This window comes from Chionomys nivalis, chromosome 18, assembly GCF_950005125.1.
Source record: "Chionomys nivalis chromosome 18, mChiNiv1.1, whole genome shotgun sequence".
NCBI lineage: Eukaryota > Metazoa > Chordata > Mammalia > Rodentia > Cricetidae > Chionomys > Chionomys nivalis.
The window spans coordinates 12,774,175-12,786,896 of record NC_080103.1 but is presented as its reverse complement, the minus strand read 5'-3'; the positions used below and the strand labels follow the sequence as shown (position 1 = coordinate 12,786,896).

The window sequence follows — 12,722 nt, the reverse complement described above, 5'->3', positions numbered from 1 at the left end:
TGAGGTATTGAACTCCCTCCCTTATTATCCATGAAGAGGAGAATGCACCACGTGGGTTTTGTTTTTCTGGCTGAAAACCAAGTTAGTAGCCATAATCAGTTACATAAAATCTTTCATTTCCAATGTTATCTTAGTCTCAATCCAAACAAACTGTTGTTAAATTTTACTGTCCTCACCACTTAAAATATTTTCACTTTGTTGAAGAAAATTGTTTCGGACTCAGGGGGGAAATAATCTTATGACATTAAAGAATTTAGATGGCAGGGTCAGAATTGACTCTATGGAGTTAGGGATGTCACAATGAAATGAGAAAAGACACAGCAATTTCATATTAACAGATGTTATTTTCTCGGGTAGAAAGAGAATGGATACACCTTACTACTAAAGCTTGTGAGGAAAATAAATAAATAGAGAAAGAAAGAAAGAAAGAAAGAAAGAAAGGAAGGAAGGAAGGAAGGAAGGAAGGAAGGAAGAAAGAAAGAAAGAAAGAAAGAAAGAAAGAAAGAAAGAAAGAAAGAAAGAAAGAAAGAAAGAGATGCAGCTTGGTTTGGTGGTACACACCTTTAATCTGAGGGCTGTGGAAAGCAGAGGCAGGCATATCTTAGCCTAGTCTACACAGGGAGTTCTAGGCCAGCCATGGCTACAAAGTCTCAAAATTAAGAAAACAAATACATAAAAGAAACTATTTATGAAATTATCTCATGGTTTTTCTCAAACAAAAATGGAAACGCAGAAAAATCTTCTTGAACCAAGGGCTACCCCAAGGCTCTAGTCCAGTCCCTCCCAACTCGTGAGATCTGCCCACAGACCTGCCTCTCACCCACCACAAGTTCCCAAACCCCTCGCTCCACAGTCTTGCCTTCAGAACGGGGCTTTTGAGACAAGGGACTTAAAGTTTCCAATGACTATTTTACATACGCTTATAGAGGGCAGAATCAGACTTCTACCTGGTGGGACTCAAAAACATGATTATATCTAGTATCTTAGCGATAAGATTCTAAAGCTATGTCAAGCTGAAAAATAAAAGATAAAGTAGAAGAGACATCAACTAACCACTCACTAAAGCTCTCCCATAGTGACGAATGGTAAGGCAGGATAGTAAGATGGTCTCTCCAACCATTTACCTAACAGCCATGCCCTTCCCGCCTCACCACCCACAGAACTACACCACAAGAGTGAGAGCCAACATTCACAGAAGCTTTACAAACAGAGGGACAGCTGGAGCGCACCTCACACGGGCCCTGCGGTCAGAGAGAGGACAGACACAGAGAGGGAGAACTCACCTGCAGTAGCCGGTGCCGTTGTGGTAGGTGACACAGGTTCCCTCATTTACACAGGGCTCTTGACTACCTCGACACTGCAAAGCTGAAATAAAAAACAAACCGGGATCAGAAACCAGGCACCAGTCATGACCCCTTAGATCCCAAAGAGGTGTCAAATGGAAAACCATTCCCAAGTCACCCCTGCCCTGCATTCCCTTTAGACTTTTAGCTGACTTGTCCCCGTTTGCTCCAGGTATGGAAGCACAGGCGTTCATCCCACAGACTCCTGCTTCTCTGTGACTCAGCATGTCTGGCAGTCACATGTCTCAGCGACAGTAAAGCTGCACCGACCATAGCAGGCCGTGAGCCTTTCAGGACTGACACACTTCAGAAAAGTGTGTAAGAGCCTATTGTTGACTACTTAAGGTCTGAGTGGACCGTGGTTGACCATGCTAAGGGAATCTTAGCTTCAGGTGAAGTTTTGATAGGCAGGCCACTTTAGTAAGAAGTCAGAAGCATCACCCGCCACCAACGGGACCCAGAAAAAAGGAGAAATTAATCTATGGGAACCCACGCTCCACAACCTTCACTGATTTCAGCCAGCAGAGGAAGCAGTCTGCCCAACTCCACACTTACAGCACCTGGAAGTTTAGCTTTTAGAATTGGAATTCTCTCTGTTTCTCTCTCTCTCTCTCTCTCTCTCTCTCTCTCTCTCTCTCTCTCTCTCTCTCCTGCTATTTTTTGGTTTGTTTGTTTTGTTTTTCGAGTCAGGGTTTCACTGTTTAGTTCTGGCTGTTCTGGAACTCACTTTGTAAACCAGACTGGCCTCAAACTCACAGAGATCCGCCAGTCTCTGCCTCCCTGGTGCTGGGATTAGAGGCGTGCACCACCACCGCCTGGCTAGGATTAGAATTTTCATCACCAAATATACACCAAACTCTTAAGGACAACTAGAAAAACAAGACAAACCCACTCTAACAGTCAACAAGTTCATAAACCTCTTGGCAGGATTTATCAAGCACTATTCACAGATGACAACAACCTTGAGAGGAGGTGGTTCATTCCATCACACATGTTCCACAGCTGAGGAAACAGAGCAGGTAAGCGCCCTGTCCATCATCACAAGCAGCAAGGCAGAGCCAGACACAAAACTGACTTGGGGTGAGCAGACCCAGAGACTGTGCTCTGAGCTACAGAGACGGGCTACTTCCCACAACCATGGCTAGGCGGCTGTTATGATGACCATGAGCTGAACAATGAGGGCCAGAGAGGTTGAGTGGCTTCCTCATGAGGTATCGGATCCTACGTGGTGGCAGCACTGAGCCTGAGATCTAGGCCTCTCACTCAGTCCGGCCCTTCTCTGAAACAGCTGTTGGCATGACGGGAGCAATCACTGGGCTGTGCACTGAGCAAGCCGACTCAGGAAGAGGGATCTTCTCCCCCATCCCACTTCCCTGTAAGGCCCGAGAGCTCCCTCTTCCCACACTGATAAGCTCCATGCAACGACTATAATTAAAACAGTTAATGTCAGGTTATTTCCTCCATACTGCGGTTCTCAAACTGATTTTTTCATTCTCTTTAGACACTTTTATTATTTTCAGTGAGGACTTTCAGGCTTTTTTCTAATTGCTTTTTCCTCTCTCTCTTTAAATAAAAAGGAAACTGTCTCCGGACAGGGTTACCCTGAAGGCATGGAGCAAATTTCAGCTCTGCATCCTGCAAGAATCCCAAGGAGTAAACGCCATCATGAGTCCTGCCTCCTGCCTCCTGCACAACTGCAGCGAGTCCTGCCTCCTGTACAACTGCAGCGAGTCCTGCCTCCTGTACAACTGCAGCGAGTCCTGCCTCCTATACAACAACTGCAGCGAGTCCTGCCTCCTATACAACAACTGCAGCGAGTCCTGCCTCCTGTACAACTGCAGCGAGTCCTGCCTCCTATACAACAACTGCAGCGAGTCCTGCCTCCTATACAACAACTGCAGCAAGTCCTGCCTCCTATACAACAACTGCAGCGAGTTCTGCCTCCTAAACAATAACTGCAGCGAGTCCTGCCTCCTATATAACAACTGCAGCGAGTCCTGCCTCCTGTACAACTGCAGCGAGTCCTGCCTCCTATACAACAACTGCAGTGAGTCCTGCCTCCTATACAACTGCAGCGAGTCCTGCCTCCTGTACAACTGCAGCGAGTCCTGCCCCTGTGCAACTGCAGCGAGTCCTGCCTCCTATACAACAACTGCAGCGAGTCCTGCCTCCTGTACAACTGCAGCGAGTCCTGCCTCCTATACAACTGCAGCAAGTCCTGCCTCCTGCCTCCTGAACCTGACTGTACAACTGCAGGCAAGACACAACCTCAGAGGGCTCAATTCCCTACTTATGAACCAATCTTTGGGAGACTAACGCCCCAAGTGTCTCTTGTAACCCAGCAGTAAGTGGCACTACATAAAAGGGGCTAGGGAGATGGCTCACAGTTGGTGGCAGCACTTGCCACAGCACTGAGTTTAATTCCCAGCATGTATTCAAAAGGCCAAGCATGGTGTGCATGCCTATGATCTCAACTTGGAGAGAGGGCATAAACAGGCAGCGCCTAAGAGTTCACTGCATGGCCAGGCTAACCCCGCAAAGGAAGTTTCTAGTCTCAAGACAGTGAGGGAGTCCTCTGACCCTGACATGTGCAGACAGGGTCCCTCATCTTCACACTCATGTGTGTGTACCACACACAAGCACATCAACATCACACCACATGCACGGTAGTAATACATAAGAAATACACCAAGTTTTAAGACATACATAAATATATGCTGTATACATGGAGAAATTTATCCAGGAGAGCATCAAAGACCCAGCCACCCATGACTCAGCCATGGGCAGGAAAAAAAAAAAAAAAATCACAGCCTGTTCCTATTAAGTGTCCTGGCAAATCATTACAGTGACAGCTTCATAGAATGCAAACAACCCAAAGTCAATATGTGGCAATCTATCTAGCAAATAACTTTACAGCCTTGCCTTAGAGAACCAATCCAATTCACTGACCAAAAAAAAAAAAAAAAAGAGGTGGGCTTCCCGGGCTAATAATTAATGCCACTTGGCTGATCTGTGGCATTCCGCTACCTTGAACCTCTAACATTTACTAAGGCGCAGTGCTCAAGCTGCAGTTACATCAGCAGCGCCTAGTCCATCAGCACCTGGACCGACTCTCCAGCCCCAGTGAGCTCCCCAGTGAGGCTCCAGGACTGAGGGACCCCACCCTTGAGACCAGAACAAATGCACTAAGTCATGAGTGTCCAACTCAAGAAGTCTCCTAAATTATTTAATTCAACCACCAAAGAACTTAGAAAATGTAGGTTCTAGCAGTTTGGATAAACAAAAGAAAAAGTAAAATTTGAGACTCGTGACTTTATTCCCAGACCATTTCTGGTAAATACTGTAATTATGTGCCATATAAAAAATAAAAACGCTGGTAAAGGGAACCACTACAGCAGAGACTGGGAGAAACCACACCTAAAGACCCAACCGTCTTACTTTCCAGGCAACTGTTTCAGTTTAGCAACTTAAATGCAAATATGAAGGCAGCTCACGTGTCAGAAGGTAAAGTATTCGATCAAATCAAAGAGCTAATGGAGCCTTGGACTCCAGGCAGCTTTTCTTCATAAATTGCACAGAGGAGCAGAGTGTGGTCAGTCTTTCATATTGTTGTCTGTATTTCTGTCCACGTACACCACAAAAAAAAAAAAAAAGCAAAAGTGCCAGGTGGTGGCGGTGCATGTCTTTAGTCCCAACTATCTGTGAGTTCGAGGCCAGGTCTACTGGGTGAGTTTCAAGACAGTCAGAGCTGTTACACAGAGAAACTCTGTCTCAAAAAAAGCAAAAACAAACAAAAAGATGGACTTATCACTCAGTCACTTGGAAATGTGACACAAATTTAGAAGCCAGCTCCCAGTACCACACGTTTCAGTGCAAAGCTCGGCGATGGGCTTTCTTTTCTCCTTTCTCCCCCAACCCCTCAGATTTTTTTGAGACAGGGTCTCACTGTAGCCCTGTCTGTCCTGGAACTCACTCTGCAGACCAAGCTGGCTTTGAATTCAGAGATCCACCTGCCTCTGCCTCCCGAGTTCTAGGATCAAAGATGTGCCCCTCATGCCCAGCTGAGACAGGCTTTTCAGACTCAGAGCAGCACATCTACTGGGTATGCAGATGCAGGCCCCACCCCAATGTCAGGGATACTGTGGTCAACAAACAAGAGATCCTGTCTAAAAAACACTGTTTCTTTTAGGGGAAAATGGAGGACAAAAGAATATGTAAATAAAGCCACTTTGGACAGTGGTTTTAGAAGAAACGAAATCCAGAAATGAGGCACAACCCAGTCACAATGTCCTCAGATGGTAAGAAAGACCCACCTGAGCAGAGCAGAGCGCCCAGGCAGGGAAAACGAACATTGTGGTCTTGAGACAGGGATTAAACAATGGCCACAAGACAAAGGCCATGGAGGCCAGGATGGGCTAGATCACCAAGGTCTGGTCAGGGTCACAGCTGCTACTTCAAGCCCATGAACTTCAAAGGAAAACGACACAGTTTAACACGGAGTGTGATACCAATAAACGGGGTGAATTCCTCCCAGTCGCCAGCACCAGCCTCCAATAAAACAGACAAGCCACGCAGAGCCGACTGCTCTCCTTTTAAACAGACAATAAAGAGAAATGACTCACTAAATGTACAGCTAGCACTACACATGAGCAGAAAGGCCACAGCACCTATGAGCACGGCCCTCAACCAGCACCGCGTGGAGATAGATCAGCCATGAATGAAACAGTCTCTAGCCACACTGTCCTAGCAGCCCAGGGAAGCGAGAGACAGAACAGAGAGGAGGTGGTCTAGCCAAATGACTCTAAGAAAAATACAAACACAGCAAAACCTGCTTTTATTAGATAGATGCCTTCGGCATACCCTCTTGATACCCAACATCAAGATCTCTCCACAAAAAAACTAAGAAACAGCACAGACCCTCGGTGCCATTCAGTCCAGACTAGGCTCCAAGTTCATTCAAGTTTATCAGCCTCCACTGTAGACAGACACTGCCATCAGCAAGGTCAGTGTCGTTGATTTTCACCACGTCCAATGCCAGGAATTCATCTTTTTAAAGACAGACCAAAGGTGTCCAGCCTTGGTGGATTCCTCACCGCAGTTTCCTAGACTCTCCGGAGCTTTTCAGGCCATGCCAGCTCCATACCACAGGCCTAAAAGCCTCCCTTTGTTTTAGGAATCTCTAACATGAGTAATTAAGTCTGGTACCCCAGACGGTGTAATCTGAGCAGCCTTCAGTGTGTTTCACTCGGTGCTCTGACAAGGGATGTTTTAAATTGGCATTGCTTGTTGCTTTGTAGCCTCTTCAAATAAGCCTCTGTCTGTTGTCTGCCTCACATGACTCTCCTCATTCCCTGCTTGCTCCGCCCGCAGCGAGTCCGCCCACTGCTCCCTCAGACAACATTCTAAAGCCCTGAATGGCTGCAGATCCTGAAATATGTGAAGAGCAGTGACACAGGGCGCTTCTTTTTCCCCTTCAACGTTTATGCAAATTTCAAGTAGCAGAATCTGAGAGATGAAGTCTGGGTTGCTGGCTGGGACTTGGCCGTGTCCCTCTGTTGCTTCTGGCACAGGGCCTCTGAACCGAGCGCCGCCGTCAAGTGAGCTCGGCCATGCTTTCTAAAATGACTGCTTGCATTACTACCCAAAATAGGAGAACGGAGGGCAGACAGGGAGACACCAGGGATTTGCAGTGCTTTCCACATCACCCTTCAATTTCAAACAACAAAGCCTTTGCTACATTTTTTTTTATCCTTTATTTTTTTGGCAGGGGTGGGGGGAGTCAACCATGGGGGCGGGGCCAAACAAACAGAAGTGTGGAAGTCCCAAGTGTCACATTTAAACAGAAGCAAAGTAGAGTATCTGTCTTCCTCCTGGAGTCAGCCTTGATTAAAGGAAAGGAGGAACACAGCAGGGGAGACATTGATTTTTATTTTTTCAATAATGTGTCAAGGATCTCTGCACTCTTCTCAGAGATTACCCAATAGGAACTGTTTCCTACCTAAAATATGCTGACTCCAGGTCCACACAGGACAGCTGGAGGGTTCACAGTCCCGGCTGCTTTCCCCAAACTGAAAGCTACTGTGGTTTGGAAAAAGGAACAACAGTATTTCAGTCTAGCCCAGGCTGGCCTGGCACTGACAATGGAATCCAGGCTAGCCTTCAACTCCTGGACAATCCTCTTGACTGTCTCTCAGGTGAGAAAAAAAAAATTCATCCCTATGAATTAACAAGCCTACATTAATTCTAGATTCTAAAAACTGAAATTTTGTCCTAACTCATAATACTGAATCCTTTGGTGGGGGTGGGCAGGAGAGACGTAATTCATCAAAGGGCTGTGTTTCACTATGTGTTTACTATGCGATGCGTTTTTTTCCTTCTTCCTTTGCTTTTGGCTCATCAGGACTATGGGAAAAAAATTAACAACTTCAAATGTGAACCGAAGCCAATGAGATCAATTAGCTAAGTTCCAGCCTTGTGTCTTGGAGATTACACTATATGAGACACACGATTTGAAAACCCACCCAGAACCAGAGCGTGGCCACTCTATTAACAGCATCCCTGCAACCACCTCCCTCCTGCCAGCACCATACAAGAGGATCCCCTTCATCCCCTTCCAGCTTGCTAATCCCTACTTGCATTCTGAAGCAGGAAGCTAGCCTTCCTCAGCAGGCAGCACCATCCTCCTGTGTGCCTGGATGCTTCTTCCACCGGAGCTCCAGCAGCTGTGACATGCTCTCGCCAACTCCTGAAAGGCAGTGGCTCCAAGTGCCTGGCCATGGGAGGCGTGCGGTACTCACTCGACATTATATCCAAGACAAAAAGCCCTGTGAACAGACTCAGGGACCAGCTATGTGTGTAAAATGTTCCATGAGCACGAGAACACCCAAATGAGACTCTGATACAGATTTTACTTTCTTCAGGATAAGAAGGAAAATAAAAGGAGGAAGATGGCAGAAACGTCCTGGCCTTTAACAAGACAAAAGCTGAGAAAGTAGAACAGGACATTTCTAATCTCAGCAAAACTAAAACACTTTTCAAAGTTCCTGTCTTAAAATATGCATGAGTGGGGGCTAGAGAGATGCCATGGTGGACAAGGGTACATACTGCTCTTCTTAGCACCCACATCAAAAGGCTCACCGCCACCTGGAGAGGGCAACAGGGGATCCGAGGACGCCCTCTTCTGGCTTTGGTGAGCACCTGCACTCATGTGCGCATACACGCACGCGCGCGCACACACACGAATATATGCATAACTAAAATAAGTCTTTAAAATAAAGTAAAATCTGCATGGGTGATGATATTCCCTCTGAGCCAACCCCCTGCACTTTTAGCCATGTGTACCAAGGAAGGGACACCTACTGAAGAAGCTGAACAGAAGCAAAATCTACAACTAACGGACGGACACATAAGAAAAAAAAAAACACCTCAACAATAAAAACACAGGAAATTCAAGTGCGGAAGCCTGTTATCCTTTCACAATGGTGAGTGTCATTGTTCCTGGCACATCCACTGGTCAGTAAGCCCCAGCAAGGTCCCAGAAGCCCTGGGGTATTTCCTCAGCATAGACACCCACCAGGGAAGAAATGACAGTAACCATAACAGACAGAAGGCTCACAGGCCCACAGCTCACAACTGCACTAATGTCTCCAGGGAGGGAGAAGCACCATCCCCAGAGGCTAAACAAAAAGTGCTCTAGAGGCCAGCCCGAGCCGGAACTGTCATCTTCTACCTGATCTGCTGAACCATCTCTATCTGTGTCCTCTGATCAAGACAAAGTTGGCCTGCCTGCCACCAACTTCCTGCACTTTTAGTAGCCCTCCCTATTATAAGGGTTTAGAGAAAAAAACAAAACAAAACAAAAAAACCCAACTATTTGGGTAAGCACAACTTAATATTTTTAAAACCCCATAATTTTAAACAGAAGCTTTTAAGTGCCCTTACTGGAAAAAAAAATGTATAAGTATATATAATTTTCTTGTTCCCCTCCCCCAAACAGCAGCAAAGTGTCCTTTTAGCTTAAATTGCTCAGAGTGGTTTTAAATGGAGAAGACAATGTCTAGTGTTTGTTCATCCAGAGGTAGATTTCACCAAAAAAAAAAAAAAAAAAAAAAGGCTTAGACACAAAGTTATATTAAAAAAGAAAAAAAAAACCTGTGATTGTTAAATGCTATCGCAAAACATTGAGGCTACTTCCCAAAACCAAGCAGGGAAAATCCAGAGATGAGTCTCAGATTTCCTCACCAGCGTCCATCCTTGTGGTTTTTTTCAAAAATACCCATGTGTAGTGGGAAAGGAGACTGTTCACAAGAGCCACCATCATACCATGCCTATGTGCAGATGGTGACTAGGCACAGAATGTAGCCATGTGTTTTGAAGTGTACAAGTCTGCAGAGAATGGCTTCTAGAGGATTATCCGGGTCACAGGCACTCTATATCACAGGCCCAAACAAACCCCACTCACCCATGCATGGCATTCAACCCCTGCATTCCTGCACACGTCATTGAGAATCATCTAAATCCAAGAGCTTCAAAAGATCCTAAATCCCTGGTCTATATCTGATACTCCAAATCAGCACAGAAACAGGCTATGAGAAAAGTGAATCTTGAAATTGGAGATGGTGGATGCATATCATACCCAGGGCCCAGGGCCCAGGACCAGAGGGAGCCAGCAGGGTGTTCTGCATCCCCACTGTCATACCCATGAAGAGTACACACGGGACACATCACACACCCAGGGCCCAGGGCCCGGGACCAGAAGGAGCCAGCAGGGTGTTCCGCATCCCCACTGTTGTACCCGTGAAGAGGACACACGGGACACTGGCTACACTTCAGTCTTTAGTCTTACTTTTCAGTTTCTCCACTTATTTCCTCACACGGAAATTTAAGTTAACTCATATCAGCGTGAGGACAACGGAAGAGGCAACAGCTGCATAAAGCTGAGCTGATGAGAGCTGTGGAATCGCACAACCAGGGAGCACCACTGTCAAACCCCAGTCCGCCAACTAAGTCAACTCAGAAACCCCAGGGTTATGAAGCCCTTGGAAAAGTTCTCCTCAGGTCTAGAGAGGCCAAGGGATGGCTCCGTGCCGCCTTCCTTCCGGTGGTCTCAGAAAGGCCGCAAGGGACAATGCGAACTCTAAAATACTAAATTAAAATTAGAGGGTAATGTCTGTACAAGGTGCTGCCCCTCCATCTGCCACTCATCATGAACAAGTAACAGATTCCCTGGTCAAGAAGGATCTGGAAGAGTCAATGCCGCGGCCTACTCCCACCTCATCTTCCTTTCTGCCGGTCCTCTCTGCGGGTGCTAGAACGAAGGCAACGCTAGCCATTTCTGCTCCACTAGGTAAACCCAGCTGTGAGGACAGGCCCACGGTCCATGCCTGGGCAATGATCGCCAAGCTGAACTGCCCATGGGATGGAGACCAGTAATTTTCTATCTCCCACCAAGAGGATGATAAACAAGGCCTTAATTTCCCACAAAGCACAAGGAAAACCCGCAAAATGTCAGTTTATTAGAGCCTTCTAAGGACACAGAGACCCCGTAGAGGAGGTACCTTAACCCCCTTCGTTTAGCACTATGATTCTCTCCTCGATAACAGTTCATGCCACTCGGGGGACACTGGAGCGAGAGGCCTCTGAACAAGAGGGATTTACAGAGGAGTTTACCAGTCAGACCACTCCGTGCCCAGTGGGAAAGGCCTTCCCACCACCACCTCACCACATTACGGGGTTAAATCCTTAGGAACAACCGGTATTGGTGCCAGTGAGCCTGGGTTCAAACAAAGGGGGAAAGGAGTCAGGGACAGGGTTGATGGTGTAGAGCTGGAGAGTAAACACCCACCCTTCCCCCAACACACGATGACCTCATCGAAAATATTAAAACCAGGACATTGTAATCACCTTGGCTATAGGCCCAAATATGTCTCCACGGAAAGTCTCAAATACTCTAGGTTTTATAGCTTAAATTAAAAAACAAACAAACAAATCAAACAAACCAAGGACTTAGCTCTAGCCTGCCGCTGCAATGCAATCTAACGTTCAAGCTGCTGCACTTATATTCGGGCACAATTGTGATTCTGAGCACAGTGAGCTCCAGCACAGGCCCGTATCTGCACAGAGAACCCCAAACCTGCCACTGGTGACCTCACGGAGGAACTTTGAGGATGCGAGTTTCAGAAATTAGCTGGCCACATCCCAGGCCATAGAGCTAGTGGGTCAAAGGCACCTACGCCAACCACAGATGAAGTGGCTGTTGACTAAGCACCAAAGACCACAGACAGCACTCTACAGTATGTGTTTAAGACTGACACCCCTGCTCCTAGTGGACAGGGACTCTCACCCGATTTCTGCCTCCACCCCTCCACCCAGGTCTATAAATATTTGGTGACCAGGAAGTAAACCAGAAAACTGGTCAGCTCTCTCCCCATAACTGTACACATCCCAACTGGCCAAAGACAACACAGAAATAAACTACTACACTTACAGGCCAACCAGGTGTTTTCACACAAATGATCTCCAGTAATCCCCATGACCCTGTGAGGCATGCAAATTGTCATCAGCACCATTTTGCAAAAGAGGAAACTACATTTCAAAAACTAAGAAACTTGCCTACAGCCACACAGATGAAGGATCCAAGCCAGGGCTAGAATGTGCATGGTTTTCATTTGGTTGGTTGGTTTTTTGTTTTTGTTCTTTTTTGAGATGAGTTTTTTGGTATAGTGTAGCCCTAGCTGTCCTGGAACTCACTCTGTAGATCAGGCTGGCCTTGAACTCACAGAGATACACCTGTCACTGCCTTCCAAGTGCTGGGATTAAAGGTGTGCACCACCACCGCCCGGCAAATGCAGTTTGGTTTTGTTGTTGTTATTGATCTACTGATCCTGCATTAGGAAAAAAAAATCCTATAAACTTGTATAATTCATATCTGTGACTAAAAACGGTCTCATCAAATAGACACCCAAGTACATATTAGCCACATTATGCCAAAGACCACATGCTTGTGGAAGCCAGGACTAAATTCCCAGTACAAGAGTGGCTGCTAATATTATATGCCAGACCCACTCTTGACACCCATACCCTTAGAAGACCTGCATTCACTACTATCACCCACCTCCTCAATAAGAGAATCCCACTTTGGAAAGGAGAGCAACTCTGGGAAACAAAATAAGTTACTTTATGTGGTTAAAAGGGGCAGGGAGAGGCTGACACTGTTGAGGGTTTTTCCTTTAAAAAAAAAAAAGAACATTGCAACTAAACACCATTTCTTCTCAATAACAAAACAGCATTAAGGAAGGAAGAGAAACTGCAGGAGTTAGCAGGAGAACCAGCCCCCAGGAATGGCTGCACCCACTGTGATGAGACTTTGCTCTGACCAAT

At 46.4% G+C, this 12,722-nt stretch overlaps 1 protein-coding gene across 2 annotated transcripts in view; it reads right to left on the bottom strand.

Moving 5' to 3' along the window:
* Positions 1-12,722, bottom strand: part of Notch2 (notch receptor 2) — a 143,614-nt gene that overhangs the window by 104,849 nt on the left and 26,043 nt on the right. For both annotated transcript variants that reach the window (XM_057793051.1, XM_057793053.1), the window contains exon 2: positions 1,284-1,365. In XM_057793051.1, coding sequence (XP_057649034.1) covers positions 1,284-1,365 — 82 coding nt within the window. The remainder of the gene's footprint in view (positions 1-1,283; positions 1,366-12,722) is intronic.